Source organism: Crotalus tigris, unplaced genomic scaffold, assembly GCF_016545835.1.
Source record: "Crotalus tigris isolate CLP2741 ecotype Arizona unplaced genomic scaffold, ASM1654583v1 scf7180000018916.1150873, whole genome shotgun sequence".
In the NCBI taxonomy this organism is placed as follows: domain Eukaryota; kingdom Metazoa; phylum Chordata; class Lepidosauria; order Squamata; family Viperidae; genus Crotalus; species Crotalus tigris.
In genome coordinates, this window is record NW_024097271.1 from 922905 (window position 1) to 946571 (window position 23667).

The 23667-nt window shown below is 37.7% G+C and overlaps 1 protein-coding gene across 2 annotated transcripts in view; it reads right to left on the reverse strand.

The window, feature by feature from the left end:
• TJP2 (tight junction protein 2) overlaps positions 1-23667 on the reverse strand; it is an 85722-nt gene that overhangs the window by 26079 nt on the left and 35976 nt on the right. Inside the window, exons 1-2 of one of the 2 annotated variants that reach the window (XM_039357397.1) lie at positions 19339-19397; positions 4815-4868 (exon numbers count right to left, since the gene is read on the reverse strand). In XM_039357397.1, coding sequence (XP_039213331.1) covers positions 4815-4859 — 45 coding nt within the window. In that variant the 5' untranslated portion in view covers positions 4860-4868; positions 19339-19397. Of the gene's footprint in view, positions 1-4814; positions 4869-19338; positions 19398-23667 lie in introns of those variants that run through there. The other variant, XM_039357396.1, reaches the window with a different exon arrangement.

Consider the following 23667-nt stretch of genomic DNA (forward strand, 5'->3'; position numbering starts at 1 on the left):
TGTACCATAAATCCTCAAGAACCAGGATGATGTAGAACAAGATGCACTTTCATCCATCTTTCCCAATCATATTTTCTTCTCCAGCCACTCTTTTTCTATCTTGTCTCTTTTCCTCCCCACCACACTGCATCAGTTTTTCACCTACATGCTTGCTTTTCAGCATCCTTGTCTTTTTCCCCTCTTTCTCCTGCTGAATTTGATTCCCAGAGCTAAGGTGTTTACCTCAAAATCTCTATTTCTACATTGCAGAGAGTGTCTTTTCCCTTTTCTAAAAACTGCATTCTACTGACTGTCTCATCACTAATCCCCAGAGATCAGTCACAAGTCTTCCCTCAAAACTGATGAAATTCTATTTTTTCTCTGAATGCCATTTATTCTGTGATTGCTTCTTTCTTCTTCTTGGTCTTTTTCTATTGCTTTCTGAATGCTTAACATGCCTTTCTTGGTTTCCTTTCCATGTAGTTTATCACTTTAAATGCTATTTTACACTGAATGCAATATCCTCAATGGGTACAATGTTCTTGCTATTCCTAGTTTCCACTGATGTGTTTTCATCATGGTGTTACTTGATAAAACCTAATTTCTTATTTGGAAGAGCAGGTGGCAAACACCGTTAAGACCTGTAATCATTCTGAAATGGGTACTTTTAAAATTGTAGTAATAGTAGTATCATAGATCAGCATTACAAATAAGGAGCATTAAAAAAATAAAATGAAATAAAATAAAAAAGACAAGATATTTAACAATTGGTGGTGGAGTGTCAGTGGGCAGTCAAAGTCTGCCTAAATTTGCAGACAGAAAAATAAAATTTAGCTACATTCAAACAAACTAGATCAGACTGATCCGATAACAGCAATGGTACATAAAAGAGATAGGTGTTTCCTGGGTATTTTATCAGGTGAGGTATTAAGATAGGTTCAGAAATCCTTATAGAAGGTATAGTATAGTACAGTGTTTCTCAACCTTGACAATTTTAAGGCATGTGGACTTCAATTCCCAGAATTCCACAGCCAGCAATGCTGGCTGTGGAATTCTGGGAGTTGAAGTCCACATGCCTTAAAATTGTCAAGGTTGAGAAACACTGGTATAGTAGGACATGAACTCTAGTTTCAATAGCCCCTTAGCCACAGGGAGGACAGTTTCAATTCATATGGGTATGTTTTTATATCAGCCCTCTAAGAGTGCTGTGGGGAGTGCATTGCAATATGCTTAAGTTAATGCTCTTTGGAGTTTGGAGATACCGTATTTTTCCGTGTATAAGATGCACCCTTGTATAAGACGCTCTGGCATGCGAGTTCCACGCTTATAGCAAACAAAGTCAGCGCTGGGAGCAACCGCCTCCCAGCGCTCTAAATAGACGCCTCCTGGCCTGCCCCACTCCCTACCCACCTAACCAGCATCCAGCATGATGAGCATGCATAGTCAGTTCACAGCAGCAGCCTTCTGACCCCGGTAAAGAAACTGGTGTGAGCACCGGCATGACAGCAAGGCAAGGAAAGCAAAAGCAGGTTTTAAATTCCCCACTGTTTCTCCGTGCCGATCAGCTGTTCAGCGCCGGCAAATCTGGAAGTTGGGCCAGCTGCTATTATCGAGCAGGACGGCCTCGCAGCTGTGTTCCACAGGGTCCCCGGCCAGCATACAGGTATGAGGGAGGGAAAGCGCTGTCGCTGCCATCCATTCCACTGGTCCCATCCACTGCCTCCGGATGCCGCCATCCGATGATCTTGCCCCTTCCCCCCTCCCGTTAGTGGCAAGCACTTGCACCAGGTGGCATGGAAGCGGCATGTAAAGAACCCACACAGGCATGCCCTGGGTTGTGGAGGTTACCATTATTTTTCTGTGTATAACCCGCTGCACTTGTATAAGACGCATCTGATTTTTGAACAGGGTGTTTGCAGGAAAAAATAGCGTCTTATACCCAGAAAAATACGGTAGTTATATGGTGTTTTTAAATTGTCTTTAGTTAAAATTTTGCAATTACATTTTAGGCTTGGCCTGAAAAAAAAAAAGAATTTCCCTACAGACCAGGGAATTGAATGACAAATGAAAAAATATTTCTTACACTGTGTACATGAGCACATTACACAGTCTTGATTTACGAATGATTTAGAACTACAGGGACAGAAGAGGGCTGCAGTAATTTAAGTCACTGAGCTACAAATTGAGAAGCCATCTGCCACAAATTCAGAAGATAAATATAGCCTGTCACTCTTTCTCAGCCTCTGTGTCTGTAGCTGGTATTTTACAGATTTTCAAAACATTGTGAAACTATTGTATAAATGGTAAGCAATCATAGAAGCAAGGCGGGTTAAAGAAGATACATGATTTGATGCAGGATGGCTTGAAAAACTTCTGTAAAGTATAAACTATTAACTACAATGCCCAGATAGGCACATCTGGAGCCTTGTAAACCCTTATTAACTAGTAATACCATTAGAGTTACATTTATTAATAAAGTTTTATACAGTTCAGTGCTTTTTAATTCTGTGAAGTAAAATACGCACAATATTCCGATTGGACAGCCAGATTCAGGCCAAGAGCAAAACATGAATGTTCCATTGGATTTTAACCATTCCTGTGTATCTCAGCATAAACCTGGAACTAAATAAACCTGAATATGCCTGAAACTGGCATATTTTAAGCCTGGGAGATCTGAGGTAGGAGATAGCAGTGAAAAGGCAAAGTTAGTGGCAATGAAGGCACAAAAAGGGGAAGGCAGGCCCTAGGACAAGGAGCAAGTGGGCTGATGGGAGTATGGCAGTTTGGTCTAATGCAGGAGTCTTCAAACTTGGCCCTTTTATGACTTGTGGACTTCAACTCCCAGAATTCCTCAGCCAGGCACACTGGCTGAGGAATCTGGGAGTTGAAGTCCACAAGTCATAAAAGGGCCAGGTTTGAAGACCCCTGGTCTAATGGTTAAGGCATCAGACTAGAAGCCAGGAGACCATGAGTTCTGGTCTCACCTAAGCCATGAAAGCCAGCTGGGTGGCTTTGGGCCAGTCACTCTTAGCCCAACCCACTTCACAGAGTTGTTGTTGTGAGGGAAATAGGAGGGAGGAGTATTAGTTATGTTCACCGCCTTGAATTATTTGTTAAAATAATGAATGTAGGATGTACATAAGTAAATAATAAAACAGTGAGCTTGAATTCAAACATGTAAAAGGAAACAGAAGCAAGGTGCTGGAATGACTGGAAAAAAGAAGAATAAGGTGATGTAGGCCATTTGTATTATGCCACATTTGAATTTAAGTATAGTGGTAGCAGTAAAAGTAAGATGAAACAGTCACTTCTAGTTTAGAAAATTAATTGAAGTTGTAAACCTGTATTTGTTTCAGCCTTCCCAAGCCTCTGCATAAGTAAATGTGTTAGAACAAGGGTTCTCAACCTGTGGGTCGCGACCCCATTTGGGGTCGAACGACCATTTCACGGGGGTCGCCAAACAACACGATCTGCCATTTTTTTTCTGGGGCGGCGCATGGGGGCGCTGCCGTGCATGCGCACCGTGCATGGGGCGGCCCCGCGCATGCGCGCCGCCTGCTTAATACCGGGGTCGCCGTATAAAAAGGTTGAGAACCACTGTGTTAGAAAGTCCCTTCTTACAACTTTGCATGGGACCATCTTACATTGGTATCAGTTAGAGAAAAACTATATTCTCATTTGTTGGGTGTAATTATTTTTTAAACCCTTAAGTTTTGGAAGTTAAATCAGGGCCCATTCCACCATTCTCTTTAAGAAATGATCAGATCGAAACTTTCCATTTTAGACAGTAGAACTAATAGATGGAAATAAAATTGTTTCAGTATTCTGTATTGATCACGGCAAAGGAGTGAATAATTGCTTGGCGTTTCTTGGATAATCCGTGCACAGTTCAGTTTCAAGGCCTCTGAGCAGCCCCTCCCTTCCATAAGCCTTATTGTGAAATCAATGACAAAAAACATGGTTTGAGCAAACAGGTTTATTTGCATGCTAGAGGCCTGTCCATATGTTGCTGCTCAATAAAAAAGACAGCAGCTGTATACACAAAAGCCAAGTGCTTCTGTCACAGTGTAATTTATAAGAGGAAAGGGCTGCTCATCACCATTTTTTAATTTTAATTTGTGCCTTTAAGTCACTCTTGATTCTTGGCAAATGTCTGGACTAGTTCCTACAGTTTTCTTGGCAAGTGCTTTACCATGGCCTTTTTCCTAGGGCTGAAAGAATGGCTGGCCCAAGTTCATCCAGCTGGCTTCATGCCTAAAGTGGGACTAGAACACACATCTCCTGATGCCTTAACGTTACACCAAACTGCTCTTTTCGTACTATCACTGTTGTGGTAAAAGCATTGCGTGACTGGGACTGTTGTCCTTTTGTAGCAAAGGAAGGCAACTTTGATGACTTTGGGGAACAGTAGCCTTTACAAAAAGTTGCAGTCTTGGACACTGGACTCCTATATGCTCCAAAGAATGTAATGTCTTCCTGATAATCAGAACTGAGTGCTGGAAAAGCCCAGAGGTTTAGTGACATTTTAAACTGCGCTACTACCTTGGGCTATAGAGAACTGAACCTTTAAAAAAAGATTGCTGTTATTTTGTTGAATTCTAGGTATTTTTAGTAGCTCTAGAAAAATGAATTGCTATAGTTGCAAAGGAAATTATTTGTGTAAATAAACAAGGGTTTTGTTTAAAAATGTTTACGCAGTATACTTATCGAGGTTAAAATATGTTATTATTGAAAAGCAACTGTCATTAAAATTGGGACGTATCTGGTTTGTCAATTGATAGGAGATATTCAGTGCAAAAAAGCTATTATAAAATTATAAATAAATAACATACTACCTTTTGTAAGGTCACTGTGTACTGTTCCCATATCAGCTCTTCCATGACTGGGCCCTATTTATAAGGAGAAAAACAACATCAATTGAAAAAAGGGACTCTTTCCAAGAAAAAGTGCTTCAAGCAGAAGGAACATTTTTACAGTTATAATAGAGTAATATTTTTAAAGCCAAACTTAATAAGGAAAGCTCGGAGTAAAACAAACAGAATGTTGGCAGAAAATAAGCTTGTATTTCATACTTTAAATTTGTAATATAAGTTATAAAGGAAGCAGCCAAACCCTAGAAATCTATGTCTTTTTTAATCCAGGTGCAAGCAAATGTCTAAGTAGGGCTATGGTTTCCAAAGAATTATAATGATATACTAAAATAAAAACATCGATACAGGTAGTTCTCAACTTATGACCACAGGCGGGACTAGAAAATTCATCTTTCAGCAATGAGGTCATTAAAGTGAAGCATCACGTGACTGTCCCCAATTTTACAACATTTTTCTATAGTTGTTAAGTGAGACATCATGTGATGGTGATTTAGGACCTTCCCTGCCAACTTCCTCTCTCTTTGAGTTCCTCAGAAGCCAGCTGGGAAGGTTGTAATCACATCCCTGGGAAACAACAACCAATGTAAATACATGCCAATGGCCACCTGCCTGAATCATGATCACGTGATCATGGAGACATTATGATAGTCATTAGTGAAAGGACCAATTGTAAGTTGCAAATCATTTTTTTCAGGGCCACTGCAACTTCAAATGGTTGCTAAACAAATGGTCATAATTCAAAGACTATCTGAATGCAGATTGGGTATTCTCATTACAGACTTAGGTGGGATATTATGAGGATTGATGAAAATAAACCTGAACAAAATCAAATAATGGTTTGATACTTTATAGTGGAAAACAATATCCCCTCTTAGACCTTGAAGAAACTACTGATAAATCAAATTAGACATATTCTTTCCCTTCAGACTTTTGAAAGCAGGTTATAAAATAAGAATCCAACTAAAAAATAAAAACCAAAAAATTACAATAAAAAAAATAAAAGCTGAAAGTATAGAGTAATGCAATATTAATTGCATTTTATAATTGCTGGCTTGTTCGCATCCAGGAAATCCATGAATCTCAGCTATGAGCAGACCTGAGCATTTTATAGTCCCCGGGCCCATCCAGCCCTTTGGCTGTCCCTGTCCAGTCCATGTGACATCAGTTGGAAACTATATGTAAAAAAAGCACACCGCAGGGGGTGGGAGAAGAAGCCGAGGCCAAGTCCAGTCACTGGCCACTCCTTCAATCAGCTGGCAACGAGAGAGCAAGGGGAGGGCTCACTCCTTGCTGGGGCAGTGGCAATGGTCCTTCAGTAAAGGAATTGCAGTTTGGCCATCCACCTCCTCAGTCAAAGGGCGGCTTTGAGAGTGAGTGGGCGGAGCACAGCCAGAAGTTTTTGGCGCTGCCCTCCACAATAGACCCAGTTTCTCATGTGGCTCCTTGGAAAAATTATTGCCCACCCCAGCTAAGAGTAAAGTTCCGTCTTCCCCACAATGTCTGAATTTACAGTTGTAATCGTGCAGGAAGTCAGGGAAGTCCAAATTAATAGATTAGGAGGAAAGTTTGCCTCAGAAAACAAATTCTATAGTAATAAAAAAAATGTTTAGCCAGAAATTTGTAGAAATTATCATTCCTTTTTGTCATGTCCCATGTTCTGCATTTCGATGCACAAGTTATCAAACTGAATATCAGATATAGCCTTTGGGCATATGTCAGAATATGCTTGTGAAGCAAGTGATTTGATGCAATGTCTTGTCTTGGAATAAAATCTCATCATAAATTAAAAGATCAAGTAAGATGTGTTATATAATATGCATCCTAATGGCACAACTTGAACCATCCCAAATATTAATATTTTATTAACAATGCTGATAACTTTACAAATATTAACCATAAAAAAGCTAAGAACTAAAATCAACAACACTATGAAAGTCAAGACAGATGACAATTGTAAAATCACTTCCAAAATGCTCTGGATTGTGCATCCTTGTTGAAGAATCATGTACTAGCAAAATTATTTTTCTGATATTGCATTTGATGTCCTCTAAGGTCATAATTTTGTTTGACACATGCAAATAGAGAAATACATGCTCATTAGTTTTACAGTGTAGAAACCAATAGAGGTGGATTTTTATATTCATGCACCCTCATGAAAAATGTGAAGGATGCGTATTCATTACTTCAAGTATAGGTAGTCCTCAACTTATTACCACAACTGAGCCCAACATTTCTGTTGCTAAGTGAGACATTTGTTAAGTGAATTTTGTTCCATTTTACAACTTTTCTTGTGACCGTTGTTAAGTGAATCGCTGCAGTTAAGTTAGTAACATGGTTGTTAAGTGAATCTGACTTCCCCATTGACTATGCTTGCCAGAAGGTTGCAAAAGGTGATCACATGACCCCAAGACACTGCAACCATCATGAATATGAGTCAGTTGCCAAATAGCTGAGTTTTGATCATGTGACCCTGGGGGGGGTGCTTCAATGGTCGTAAGTGTGAAAAAATGGTCATAAGTGACTTTTTCCAGTGCTGTTGTAACTTTGAACAGTCACTAAATGCACTGTTGTAAGTTAAAGATTACCTGTACTTAAAAATATTTTATTTGTGAATGAAACTAATGCTGTACTGTAATCGCTCTGTAAGTAGAAAAATTAGAGTAGCATTTATTTCTGGGAATAAGGCAGAAGAGATTAATGTTCCTTGAAATTACATATAATCAAATTGCTATAAATGAAATAGAATGCTTTCACTACTCTTGAAGAGAAGATTAATTAAACTATAAGTGACTATCTCCAGAAGCTGCATTCTGTACAGAACAGAATGTAGTACTTACAAAGTACTGCAAGCTCACCTTGGGAGTCCCCAGGCATAAAGGCCATCTGTGCTCTTCTAAATCTCTTAACTCATAATCTCTTCTTTAATGTTATAAAATTTACATCTGTTTGCTTTGCAAAATACTGTCAAGGCCAACGGATTAATGGAAAGACCAAAATGAGCATGGGGGGGGGCAAGATTTTATAAATCTCCCTCAGAAGGAGAGATTAAATTCCAGCTCCCAAAATTCTAGCTTTATTTGGAGCCAAGAAAATTAAATCAAGTACTAGCTGCTTATTAGAAGTTATTAATATGTCACTGGAGATAATGCAAAAAGATAATCACAGTATGTTAGTTACTGCATTATTTATGCAATTACACAGTTGAAAAGGTTACTACTAACTTCTTCAGCAAATTCAGACAAATACCTTAATGAAGTACCATCCTTTAATTCAGTGTTTCTCAACCTTGACAATGTTAAAGCATGTGGACTTCATGGCTGGCTGTGGAATTCTGGGAGTTGAAGTCCACATGCCTTAACATTGCCAAGGTTGAGAAACACTGCTTTAATTCAACAATCTTTCTCAGAAGAATTATGCACAAAATTCATCCTATCCAATTCTAATTAGTGCTTACTACTAGTGAACTCTGTGAACTGTCCCATTAACACTTTTCAAGCATAAAGATCAAGAAATATCCTCCAATGCATGCTAGTTTATTCCTATTTTAAATTTAAAAACCTTTCTGTGTACTAGAGAAAGTGAAGAGATAATCGATTTGCATCCCCTGTTAAAATCCTCTATTTTTCACAGCATGTAATCACCTTCACTATGTTTTACCTCTCTGCTGTGGCCGGTTGCAGTCTGTTTAAAGAATGTGAGCTTCCCAAGCTTTTAATCAATTTGTATCATTCAAAAATGGCTATGCAATTCTACTATAACAGCAGCCTACATATTCAGCCATCCTTTCTCAAGGTAATATACAGAAGTCCAAATACAAGAGTACTAAAACTTCCAAAAGCAATGTTGAATTTTACAATGTTAAAAGCGGTCCAGTCCAAAGTGTTTCAAAGTTCTCTTTAAATATCCTTTGAGGCTGAGGTTAAGTAAGCATCAACATTAAGAGTTGCCTTTCCGCTGCAAAGAAAAACAAACAAGGTATCTGGAGACCATGCAGGACACAAATACTGGATATTAAGATGCAGATTATAGAACTCAGGGCAATTTGATTAGCTTCCCCAAGCATAGCTTTTAAGCAACCAATTCTAAGACTATGACCTTGTAAAGTGTTGGGTATATTGAGTACAGAGAAGAGCAACAAAGATGATTAGGGGACTGGAGGCTAAAACATATAAGGAATGGTTGCTAGAATTGGGTATGTCTAGTTTAACGAAGAGAAGGACGAGGGGGGACATGATAGCAGTGTTCCAATATCTCAGGGGTTGCCACAAAGAAGAGGGAGTCAAGCTATTCTCCAAAGCACCTGAAGGCAGGACAAGAAGCAACGGATGGGAACTAACCAAAGAGAGAAGCAACCTGGAACTAAGGAAAAATTTCCTGACAGTTAGAACAATTAACCAGTGGAACAACCTTCCTCCAGAAGCAGTGAATGCTCCAACACTGGAAGTTTTTAAAAAGAGACTGAACAGCCATTTGTCTGAAATGGTATAGGGTTTCCTGCCTGAGCAGGGGGTTGGACTAGAAGACCTCAATGGTCCCTTCCAACTCTATTATTATTATTATATTACTACTACTACTACTACTACTACTACTACTACTACTACTACTACTACTACTACTACTACTATTATTCATCGCACAGTCAGCCAGATGTTCAGACTGGATTTGGCATTTTTGTCTACCTATCGAGTCCTTCCCAAGGGATAGGCAGATGTGAATGTTTGATGGTATTACAGATATCGTCGCAGAATGGAAGCAATTCGCAGTAAGGCCGCCTTTTGCAATTGACTAATGGTGAATAATAATAATAATAATAATTATTATTATTATTATAACTAAAATGAATGACAACTGGATGGCAAAGATTGGGGAACCTGATATAAAGTTATGAAAGGTGAGAAGACAAAGATTTACATAGATCACTGTTTCTCTTTAACTTCACAAACCCAAGATCAAGCAAGAGCAACCTACTTCAATTAATCTTTCTTTAATGAGCAATATCATCATCATTTTAGCCACTGTCTATCCACTGAAGGATGAAGACCTCTTTTGTGTGTTTCCAATCAATACAGTCCTGAACTTTTTTTTTTTTTTTGCCAATTTGGCCCGCAATACTTGCTTGTTGTCGATCTATTGTGTTTTAGGTCCCTTTTGTGGATGCTTTTTATCAAGTGGGATCCATTCTGCGACTGCCTTGGTCCACCTGCCATGAGTTCTTCTTGCTTTGTGACCAGCCCATTTCCTTTTCAATTCTTTTACTCTCTTGATTAGTGGTTCTCAACCTGTGGGTCGGGACCCCATTTGGGGTCGAACGATCATTTCACGGGGGTCGCCAAACAAGGCTGTCCGCCATTTTTTTCCCCTTTTCTTTGGCCACGCCCCTGGCACCCAGTGATGTATAAGTGGTTGGGGGTCACCACAACATGGGGAACTGTATTATGGGGTCGCGGCATTAGAAAGGTTGAGAACCACTGCTCTTGATGATATCACCTACTTTCATTTGTTCTCTAATCCATACGCAGGTCTTTCTATCTTGTCTTGTAATGTTGAGCATGCTTCTTTCTAATGAGCAGGGATATTGAACGCAATTCCATTGGTTTTTTTTCCCTAGTGAAAGAACTTTCTTTTGCCATCTTAATCAATTATTCGGCTCCCAATACGCATGAAAGACAGGTATAAATCAGGAGCTCAATCAACCCGACTTTTGAAGTTCAAAAGTGTAAGTAGAAATTCCGCTTTTTTTTGCAGCATTTTCAGGGGATATATGGAGAAAAAACATCCTACATGTATCACAAAGTACTATGGAAGATCACAGGACTAAGGTTCTAATCACATCCCACATTCCCTTCCTAGGTGCATTATCAGATCAGGTAACCACAGTAACTGACTCATTTCAGTGGTGCAGAAGATTGCAAATCTGTTTCTGCCAACACATTTTGCATACAAAAAGTGCCTTCACCATTACATTACTCATAGGAACAGCGACATGCTCAAGAGACTATATTCATCATGTTATTACTAAATCTCAATTTTTCAAGGGTTTCACTTCAGCCTACATGTTTCATTTAAGACAGGATTGAGAACAAACAAGTTGGCTTACTCTTATTTTCAGAGAGGCAGACAAATAGCTGCTCTCTTCCACAGTTAAAGCAAATTGCTTTGCTATGTATAGACCTTTCCTGTGTCAAAACTGGAACCAGAGTGCGACATAAAACAGCTGAGATGTACTATAAGATTTCATTTATTAGTTCTTAATGCAAAAAAGTATTTCTTTGTGTTATATTGTCTAAACCCCTCCTACTTTGGAGCCTGGATTAGAAAGTGCAGATATAAAACAGAATGCAGACTGTGCTCAAAAGGCCTTCATTACGTCTTGGACACCTAAAAACCCTAAATTGCATTGTAAACAGGATTTTTTTAAAAAAAAGAATTAACAGTTGGGATAAAAGCTGTTTGAAACTGAATACAACACTAACGGGCCAGCTTACACATTTTTAGCACAACCCTATGCATATTTAGTCAAAAATAAATTCCAAGATTAACTGAATCTCTCAGAAACAGGCCTCTACAGCTTTTATGTGTGTTTATTTGTATCCTGTCTTTATTATTTTTACAAATAACTCAAGGTGAGGAACATATACAACACACCTTTCTCCTTTCATTTTTACCAACAACACATTGTAAGGTGAATTGGGCAGAGAATGAATAACTAGCCCAAGGTCACCCAGTTGGCTTTCATGTTGTATATTATTTAAATGTTACTTGATTTATTTATATATTTGTATATTATTAATAGGGTTTATATATTCTAGTTTGTTGGGATATTTTTAACTGTATTTAACTATTTAGTATTCCACTATTCTTTTAACATTAAAACTGTCTAGGCCAGTGATGGCGAACCTTTTAGAGCCTGAGTGCCCAAACTGCAACCCAAAACCCACTTATTTATTGCCAGATGCCGGGTGGGCATGGCCCACTGGGTGGGCATGGCCCACTGGGTGGGCATGGCTGTGGTCATGGCAGACTGGGTGGGTGTGGCCAAGGTGGGTGTAGTCAAGGTGGGCATGGTCATCTCGATGTTGCTCGTGGGGAGGGACACCTGTGGGGGCCGGGCAGGGTTAGGGGAGATCCAAGGGGTCTCAGGCAGGTGGGATGGAGGCTTATCCTGTGGGGTGAAGTGAGGCAACACAAGGCAGGGCAGGGGTGCCATTGCCATGGGGCAAGGAGAGGCAGGGACCGGGACAGGTGCTGCCTGACACCATTGGCCCCTGCATACAGAGGCCAGTGAGCGCATAGGGACCGACAGTGTCCGTCAGCAGCCACAGTCTGCCGGCCCCTCAACCTGTGCATTCTGCGGCTCTGCAGCCCACCGCCAGCAGTTCAGAGAAGCTGCCTCTGAGCTGGACAGCTGGCCGACAGCTGAGGAGGCGATGCAATGGGTCTTGCCCAGGAAAAGGAGAGCATGCGAGGCCAGGAGGGATGGGATGGAGGGAGGGAAACCAGCCATGCTGGGATGCATTCGGCCATGTGGGACCTCGGCGAGTTAGCGGGAGGCTGGTTGAAGAGGGACAGTTTCCATCTCCAAGCCATGGTATGCGTGCCCACAGGGAGGGCTCTGAATGCCGCCTCTGGCACATGTGCCATAGGTTCGCCACCACTGGTCTAGGCAGTTTGTATTTTCATGTGTAGGAAGACAGCATCCACCCACCCCCAAAGAAAGAAATATTTTGGGGAATATTAAAAAGGCAGAATATTATATTTTTCCAAAGGAATAATGGAGAAAATCTTAGGCAGAAACCCCCCCCCACCCCCCAAGCAGAAACCAGCTCTGTGGAAATGCAGATTTGATAATCCTTTCAGAAAGACTGGAACCAGGAAACTTAGAGCTGATGAGATTAGAAAGACACAGACCCCCTAGAACTAGCAACCCTTCACCCAAAAGTCCAATACAGGACCATAGCCATCAGTCACAGTCCCAGGGAGGGCATAATAAGATTAACCCACCAACATTAGAATACCAAAAGGACACATTCAAAAGCTCAGGTCAAAGTTCATGTCACAGGAACAGGAACGACTCCAAACACAAAAGCCCAAGAAGGTATAAATACCCACTACTCCCAGCTCCATGTCCCAGAGCCATATGCTGTTGTGGTTATGCTCTTCAATAAACAAGAACCTTCTTTCAGAAGCAGCCTCCATTTTATTTATTCCCGGCTTGGACTGGACCCTGATGAAGATTTTTCTTTCAACACATGTATTTAAATTCAGTTGAAATTCTGTATTTTTGTTCTATTTAGTTTTAAGTGTGATATACATTATTAAAATATAGTAGGATAGCAGCTTTAATTATCTCATGTCCATATCTCAAATGTCAAATCTACTTTCATGAAAGACATGTATTTTTAGGGACATAAATTTAGTGCTGCAGGAAGGCAGATAATAATGTTTTGGGAAAGTAAGGTAAGAAAAATAGAAGTGTCAGTCCTTATAGAAATAAAGATCATACATTTGCTTGTAGTACAGATATGAGCGTTTATTTAGTGAGATTTCATAAAAATGAGGTTTCAGAACTTAGTTACATTAGACATTCAAAATTGCGATCAAAAACAGGCCTCTATAGCTATGTGATTTGGATTCAGTCTTAGCCGCTGCGGCAGCCATTTTAACTCTGTGATTTGCCTGAGCCGGTTCAGGCCTATGAGAAGCCGGAAGTGGGGTTTTTGTTGTTGTTGTTGTTTTGTGCCTGGTCACATGGCCAAACAAGAGTCGGTGATTTTTGTAGCTGGCAACGACCATTGTTTTCCTGGAGCTGCGTGGAAGATCTGTTGCTTGCTGGGCTTGAGGACTACTATAGAGAGCTAAAATTACTTCTGTAAGTATTTTAAAATATTCTACTCTATAGTATTGTATTGTAGGGTATTGTTTGTAATCACTTTGGGTACTACTCTGCTTTTTATTGTATTTGTAGGTACAGTACTTAGCAAGATTGTTTGTTTGCATTTGTCTGAGTGCAAATTGTGGTGGCTGCTGCCTCCTCTCTCTAGCACAGACCCACCAGAGATTCTGCCTGGAGAGGCTTGTGCTGATCAGGGACAGTGTCTTGTTTTGTTTTTTAAAAAAACAACTCCAGAAGTTGTGGGTGTTCCCTCACTGGAGGCTTTTAAGAGGAGACTGGATAGGCATTTATCAGAAATACAATATAGTACTACATTCTCTTGTGAATGCAGTGGATTAGACTAGATGACCGCAAGGTCCCTTCCATCCCAGTTACTGTTGCAAGTGAACAGTTCTGTAAACTCCACCCCCATCTCCCGCTGCATGCATGCCTGGAAGCGCTAAAGCTAATTACTTTAGTGCAGACATGTCAAACTCGCGATGTCACGTGACGTCGCACAATGTATCGGGACGGTTTTGCCATTGTTGACAATGGGGTGGGCGTGGCTTCTGGATGACATCCAGTCTGGCATCCAGTCCGCGGGCCAGCAGTTTAACACCCCTGCTTTAGTGGCAACTGCAATTGTAGAGTTCGCCACCCCCCTCTGAAGAAGCTTGAGCTGCCTAGCAACAAATGGGGTTTTTTTAAAAAAGCCTGCTGCCTGCTTGGGAGGCAGTTTACAATATTGTAGTTACTGAAAATGAAAACCCCTGTTTGGCGGCCAAAACAGGCTGCAGCAGCAATAGGAAAAGTCTCTCAAGTTCAGGCAGCCATCGGAGTAAATAGTAAGCCAAATCTTTGTTCATTTAATAACCCATTTGATTCAATTAATGAGTTTGATTTAAAATGCTGTAATATTGAGTCTGATTCATTTGATGATTAGAAGCCTAATGGGCAGGTTCTATTAGGCTCGTACCTCGGGGACTACATGTATTATAATCAATATAATTTATTCTAGTTGCTATTTGTGTTATATTCTTTATAGATATATCAGCATGAGAAAATGAATATTGGAAGTGACATACAGTATTTTGAATTCATTTTATCTCCTGTTCCTATTTGTTTATACTTTTCTGCAAAAAAATGTGGAATATTTGACACTCAATTACTTCTCTCTTAATTATTTTCCCATCTATTTATTTCTATTTCCTCTGAATTAAGAAATTCCTTTTTCAAAGCTTCATTTTAGAAAATGGTGTAAAGCATATTTTCCTTTTGAGTTTTTGTACATATTTGCTAATGAACTTTGAGTGTCTCCTTAATTTAAATAGCTTGTGCATGTTTACCAGTATCAAAAAGAGAGTGGATAATATATATCAGATAGATGACATCTTTAATCTACTGTTGTATCATACACAAATGAACATAATGCCATTGATTATGAATTTGGAATGAAATCAATGGCCAATATAAATGAATTGTCACAGGTGCATCCAACCTGTTTGGTATTAAACACCTCAGATCTATAAATTAGTTTCCACTAGAGAGTGGCATTAAGCAACTATTTGCGAATCTTCTGTACATAATGCAGAAAGTAAAGGAAGAAACTGAGATGAAAAGATGATTGAGAGGAAAAGTCATTCTCTTTATAAACTTACATACAGTATTGTAAATTACACATAAACTAGTAAAGTGTTTTAATCTGCACTTTCCACAAACTTTATAAATGCCAAATGCCACTGATCATGGCTCATTTGAATTTTAAGAACTGTCTTATCAATTTTTGGAGCATCTTGTAAAACTGCATAGAAAAGATATACCAATTGCAAATTCTCTCAAAGGAAGCTTTTGAAGTTATGTCATATTTAATTAAACACCTACACCGGGAGTCAGGTAAATCTGTCTTAGAAGCAAGATCACAGTATTGAGGCCACCGATGTACCTTCTTGTACTGACCAGCAAATGTAGTGTATGTAACATATGTAGTGCAAGAAAAAAGAATTCCTAACACTGATCTTTGCATGTGGGCAGGAATGTATATATATACATTGCTTACTGGTGTACACCGCTTAGAGAGTGCTCGCACTTAAAGCGGTATATAAGTCCCATAAATAAATAAATAAAATAAATGTAGATAATTCCTCTAAAGATTTGGATCCAAGTCACTAATGCAATAAAATAAGCAAACAAATGTGCTGGCTACCAGCTTGCTTGACTTAAAAAAAGGGTGGACCAATTAATGGAAGACACGGGGATAAATAGCTATTAGATTTATTATAATAATGATAATAAAATAATAAAATAATAAAAAATAATAATAATAATAATGTTGGAAGGGACCTTGGGGGTCATCTAGTCCAACCCCCTGCTCAGGCAGGAAACCCTATACCATTTCAGACAAATGGCTGTCCAGTCTCTTCTTAAAAACTTCCAATGTTGGAGCATTCACCGCTTCTAGAGGCAGGTTGTTCCACTGGTTAATTGTTCCAACTATCAGGAAGTTTCTCCTTAGTTCTAGGTTGCTTCTCTCTTTGGTTAATTTCCATCCATTGCTTCTTGTCCTGCCTTCAGGCACTTTAGGGAATAGCTTGACTCCCTCCCTGATGGCAGTACAACTGCTTTTGGAACCCATCTGCTGGAAAACTACTGCATAGGTAGTCCTCAACTTACAACAGAAAAATTGAATTATCACCAGTCCTCACATTTATAGCATCCCCACAGTCATGTGATGATAATTCAAGCACTCGGTATTATTTATTATGATTGAGCATCCTGGGGTCATATGATTGCCATTTGTGACCTTCTCTGCAGTATTGCAGGCTAACTCACTGCTCACTGCCAGCAGTTCGATCCTGACCGGCTCAAGGTTGACTTAGCCTTCCATCCTTCCGAGGTCAGTAAAATGAGGACCCAGATTTTGGGGCAATAGGCTGACTCTGTAAACCACTTAGAGAGGGCTGTGAAGCATCGTGAAGTGGTATATAGGTCTAAGTGCTATTATTGATTTGCTTGACAATTTGTAATAAGGCCAGAAAATCGGGCACACTTCACTTAACAACAACACCTTGCTTAGCAATGGAAATTCTGTCCTAGAAGCAAATATTATTTTAATACCAAAAGAAGATTCAGATTTGATACAGATAAAAAATTATAGATTGATATCATTACTAAATGTGGATTATAAAATTTTTACCTCAATAATAGCGGAGAGACTGAAAAGATTTTTAACTGAATTTATACATTCAGATCAAAATGGTTTTTTTTTACCAAAGAGACAAATTAAAAATAATTTAAGAGTTATAATGAATATATTGGAATATTATGAATTGCATCCAGGGAAACAATTGGCACTAATATTTTTAAATATTCAAAAGGCATTTGATAATGTTTCCTGGCAATTTATGATCCAACAATTAAAAATAATGGACTTTGGACAAAACTTTATAAATATGATTAAAACAATATATTGTAAACAAACAGTGAAAGTGATTGTAAATGGACAGAGAACTTTGGGATAAAAAAAGGTACAAGACAAAGATGTCCATTATCTCCACTGTAATTCATCTTAACTTCGGAAGTTTTAAATAGAAATATTAGACAACATATAGAAATTAAAGGATTAGAAATAAAAGGTAAAATGTACAAATTGCAAGCATTTGCAGATGATTTGGAATTTATTCTAGAAGAACCCTTGGAGACGATTCCTAAACTACTGGAGAAGATAGAACAGTATGGAGAATTAGCAGGACTGAAAATAAACAGAGAAAAAACTAAAGTAATAGTTAAAAATCTCTCAGATAAACAAACAAAAAAAAACAATAGAAAAAATAGAACTACAAATAGTTAAATAGGTTAAATATCTGGGAATATACTTAACAGCAAGATGTTCAACGATAAAAGAAGATAATTATACAAAATTATTGAATCAAATAAGATAGGACTTGGAACAAAAAAAAAACTTGCAACTGTCGATATTAGGAAGAATTGCTACAGTGAAAATGAATATATTACCAAAAATCTTGTTTCTATTCCAAACAATACTTATAAAACTTGAGAAAAAATTCTTTGAAGATTTAAATTCATTAATTTTGAAATTAATTTGGCAAGGAAAGAAAGCGAGAATCAAGATGAAAATGTTACAAGAAGCCAAGAAAAATGGAGGTTTTGTTTTGCCAGAGTGGGTCTTATATTACCAAGCATCTGTATTAACATTAAGGTGACCAACCGTCCTCCTTTAGGGAGGACAGTCCTCCTTTTGTAAGTTCTGTCCTCCCTCAAAAAGTGTCCTCCTTCATGTCCTCCTTTTCAATATTTGAAGACTAATCTGCAGGGCTTTTTTTTCCTCATAGAATGTTCAGAACGGCGTTCCGGCACCTTTTTTTGATGGTTTTTTTTTCAACTTTTGCATGAGCTGTGCTACTCCCACTATTGGCTTTCGAAAGCCAATAGGAATTGCTGCTGAGCGCCCGAAAACACCCAGCTGGCAAATTTTGCACATGCAAGTTGTCTGTATTATTGTTGTAATGAATAAAATGTTTCTTTTATTTACGATATGTTTTTCTTCAATTTATTTGTGTCCTCCTTTTCATTGTAAAAAAGTTGGTCACCTTATTAACATAGATAAAAGAATAGATAACTCTTAGAAACAAAAGGTTGTTATATTTGGAGGGATACGATTTACAACTGTGCTGGCATGTTTTTTATGATATGGGGGAAAATCCATAAGTACTTTCAAAACTACTATATAAGAAATGCATTATCATTAACAGGGAAAAAATAAAATGTAAAATATACTTGAAAATTCCAGGATAGCTTTCAACAATGGAAGCATTTATACATCCAAATTTGGTTAATTCTGAAAAAAATTGGACATATAGAGATATCCTAAATTCTGAAGGGAACTTAAAATCTAAACAAGAAATGCAAAATCAGGGTATTAATCTATCATGGTGGGCATACTTACAAATGCAAGTTAGATATGATAAAGATGTTAAACTGTGTGGATTCTATAAGGAGGAAACCTTGTTTGATAAGATATTATTAACCTCTGATGAGAAATTAATTAAGAAAATTTATAATTTTATATTGAATTTGAAAATGGAAAGTGAACAAGTTAAAGAAACAATGATAATATGGGCAAAAAATGGATATAATATAGAATTAGAAAAATGGCAAAACTTGTGGGAAAGAAATTATAAATTGACAACGTCAACTTCTTATAAAGAAAACTTATATAAAATGTTTTATAGATGGCACTTGCCATCAGCAAGATTAGCAAAAATGTTTAAAAACATGTCAGATAGATGTTGGAAATGTAAACACAAGTCAGGTACTTATTAGCATGTTTGTTGGACATGTGCCAAAGCAAAGAGTTACTAGAAAAAAAATACATACATGGCTGGAAAAGATGTTGGGAAAACATGTAGATTTTAAACCTGAACTTTTTTTATTGGGTATAATGCCAGAAAAGACTGATAAACAAAGCATATATTTGATTTTACATGTAATAATGATGGCAAGAATTATATTCGCACAATACTGGAAAAATGAAGGAATACCATCAGATGAAAAAATATTTAAAAAAATACTAGAATGTGCAGAGATGGATAGACTTACTTTGAGGTTGAAAGAAAAAGACGAAACAGAATATCACCAAACTTGGGACTTATTTTTTCAATAGCTAGAGAAAAAGAATAAAGGATTAGGAATTAAATCTGTATTAGTGAATGTAAAACTCAGACAGCACGTTTGTTGAACAAGTACTATTGAATGTATGAAAAAAATCAATAAAAATCTTATATATATATATAAAAAGGAAATTCTAACCCAATTTTGGTCATGAGTGAAGGACTACTTATCATAGGCTACCTTGAGCAGTTTATTGGCCACTGTGAGAAAGAGTGCTGGATTAGATGGGCCATAGCTTCAATCCAGCCAATAATCACTGCTTATAATTAGCTAATATTTACTTACAGTAAATGTTTTTCAAAGATGTGGATTGGATTGCTTTATTTTTCCAAATAAACTTTTCTAACATCACATTACCAATTTGTCATTTTATATGCAAACTGGACTAATCTACATAGGCTAATTTATATATGGCAACTTCATATTTCCTCTGTGAGCTACACAGAGCAAACTGAAAACTGTTCTCTGTAGATTAACACATCAAACATCTGCCTAATCTGCACAGATTTTTTTTCTTTCTAGAAAACACATCACTGGCAGTTTTGTGATTAAGGCTGCAACTTTGCTTAGAGCAGGTTTTAGTGAGCTCAGTAAAACATAATTCTGAGTAGTTGTACACAGGAATGTATTTTTAATATTCTCAGATAAGTATAACACAATCTACAAGACTGCTTAAACTCTCTACTCCTTCAATTTATTATTGTCTAAATTATTAATCCTTCTCTTGACTCAAAATAAATCATATCTTTTCATGTTCAGGGTGGTAGATTATTCATAATCCGTGACTACAATTTCACCATTCTCCAATAACAATCCATCTTCTAAACTATTAATGTATCTCAGCCAAGAACAACTGTTTTTTTTTCTTTAGAAAAAACCTTCAGGAAGGAACAGCTGTAATTTAAGAAACCATAGGCCTATATATTTAAACCAGTGGTTCTCAACCTTTCTAATGCCGCGACCCCATAGTACAGTTCCCCATGTTGTGGTGACCCCCAATCACTTATACATCACCGGGGGCCAGGGGTGTGGCCAGAGAAAAGGGGGAAAAAATGGCGGACTGCGTTGTTTGGCGACCCCCGTGAAATGGTCGTTCGACCCCAAATGGGGTCCCGACCCACAGGTTGAGAACCACTGCTTTAAACAAATAGAAACTGAATGTCAAAATAATCTCATAAATAAAAACTACTAATCTCCCTGCGCTTATCTAGTCCCTCCCCTGCAGCCTCTCATTCACATTCTTAGAAAGATACGCTTTGAGTATCAGAACACATTTCTATATAATTGACCTAGATCTTAGACAACTGCCAGAGGCCCATTATTACTAGCAAATCTAATTACTAGCAAATCTAAATTACAGAATAATCTGCATTAATTGCATTTTATAGATGATATTGGATTTAGTAAAGCAAATGCAAAACAAAATTCAACCCCCTCCCCCAAATATGATAAAATCTAAAGCCCACAGGAAAAGGTTGAGGTCCTAAAACATACAACAAAAGGGATCTATGGTAGATGAATAGGAAGCTGTTTTATAACACAAGTTATTTCCATGATACATAGAATACCTACATATACATAAAAAAAAATCCAACTATAAATGGGCAGCACCATATAAATAACAGCAAAGCTAACAATAAAGTAATTGGATGAAGGATAGATGTTTTCGCTGGAATGAAAGAAAGATTTTTCCTCTTCTTCCCGTGTTAAACAGTACTTGCTGGAAAAATGGGATATTCTATTGTACTTATCTCTGTTACTACACTTTCTATAAACCTCTCTGTTTATACTTTGTAAAATAAAGTGATAGGCAAAACTGGCTGTTGGTTTAACCCAGCATAGATAAGATCAAACTATACACAATGAATTTACTTCATGAGAAATGTTTCTACCAATCTAGTGCAAATTCAACAGCATTTTGATCTAACTACAAATTCCTTTTCTCTCTTTTGAAAGAACCACTTGATATTTATTGAAATAAAATGTGTGCTAAATAGCTTGTTGGAGAGGGTAAATACTCTCACAAAATGAGTTAATTACAGGGCCTGTTCTAATCTAGACCATGTCTCTTAGTCGTTTAACATGTATTCTTTACACCAACTTATCTTTGTCACTGGGGGCTGGGGAAGAGGGAAAAAAGCCTTTTTATCTATTACACGTCTATGAGTGGGACCCAGAGATACTAGAAGCCTTTTCTTCATTTTGCAACAAACCAGTGTCCTATTTTTATATATTTTTATACATATTTTTATACATATAATGAAAAGGAGAAAAAAATAAGGCCAGGCAGTTAAGGTGATACCCATCCGGCTTTAGGTAGGCATAGTTATAAATCTCTGTTCTCTGGTTACTAACCCCTTATTCAAAAACAAGTTACTTAGCAGTAGCTTCAGAACTATAACTCAACTAGATCAATTTCTTTTTTGCAGGCAACAATGAATTGTATACACACAGAAGATATGCCTACTGCAGGCATGGAAGTCAATGTCTATATAAAGACTTAAGCTTTTCCCATTTTTTTGAGTCAATGAATTTTTAGCCAACACTAGTGTTGAGATTAGGAGGCACCTGAGATGTGTTTCATACCATATCTCAATGGAGCTCTGGATTTTGGGAGTTTGTGGTATTTATTTTTATTGCATTTATTTCTAATTTTATATAGTGGTTAAGTCTCAAGGCAATTTTCAGCAAAACAATATAAAAAATGAAGGAAAAAAAATTAAGAAAACGGACAAATTAGAACAAAACAGAGAAGCCCCTAAAATTAAAAGCAGCTTTGCAACTTCATTATGTCAGGGCTTCAGACATTGGAAAAAGCTCTAGGAAAGGTTCTTATGCTTACTGTAATAAGTAAGCAACAGGATGGGAATCCAGGATTTCACAAGTATAGAACCCTAATAGAAACCAATGACGTACCAGACGATATTATACTGAACCATCATATATTTGTAATGAGGTATTTCCAGCTACTCTTACAATGTCCAATCACAACTCTGCACGGGAGCTGGGAAAGAATATTTACTATAATATTATATGAGAGAAGTAAAAAGACTGCTGTGTCTTTTGTTTCTGGCAAAGTTATACATTCTTTAAAGTTGTCAATAGAGGACAACTGCAACTGTAAAAAGTGACCACAACAGTTATATTTGTCCATTTCTGTGATTATCGAATAGTGGTGTTTCATAAAATGAAACCCAAAAGATCTAAGACCATTCTTAGAGCAGACAGTCCCAGGAATGCCTAAAGACAGCTAAATGTTAGTAAATATTTACTAATTTAGTTTCAAATTTACTTGAACTGGGAAGATTTAAATTGAAATGACAGCAAGAATAAGAATCCAGACAGGTGGTCAGCTCTCAGGAACAATACCAATAAATGTAGACTGAGCAAAAAGAATTCTTGGCTTGGTGCATTTCTTTAATTGAAAATGTAAACAACTTTATTGCTTGTTAATAATGATACAGCACATATAAAAGAATGTTGCATTTTTAATTATATGTTGCATTTTTAATTAGACTACGTTGGATTAAGAGAGGTATCATAGGATGTTGTTGTCAATAGAGTAAAGAGGAATATGAACTCAGTTAATGAAAGGTAAAGTATTAACTTTGCCAAAAAGAATGTGCTTATATTTCTGTCACCATCTGACAAATACTCTTCACTGGAGTAGCATTATTTGATTTAGCTAATTCATATGGTACTATGCAGGGCACATCTGGATGATGCTGGGATACATACATTATATTTATAATTTATAATAAATTTATTATATTTTTACATTAAAAACTCTGTGATAAATCCAGTTTGAAAAACTGGCTGGTTTGTTTGTCCTGCTATTTTTTTAAACAAAGGATTTAGTACTTTAAGGATATTGGTATTTTAGATCACATTAGTGTCAGGAAGATGTGGATTGTCCAAAACCCTGAAACTGCAAGATATTCAATTAAAACATCTTTGGATTTTACACTTAATCCAGAGACAGTGTGGCTGGGTTATATTTTTGGAATATTAAGGTAGATGTTAATTGAAGCAGTTTGCTGTAGTTCTTCAAGGTGCTGGACTAGGAAAATGGAGATCTAGTTGTAATCTTCCTTTAGACATGGAAAGCAGTTGAATGATTTTGGACCAGGCACTGTCTCTGATCCCTAGACCAGGGGTCTCCAATCCCCAATCCAAGGACCGGTACTGCGCCGCGGCACGCCAGAAACCGGGCCACACAAATAAGCAAAGCCCCATCTGTGGGATGTAGGCAGCACA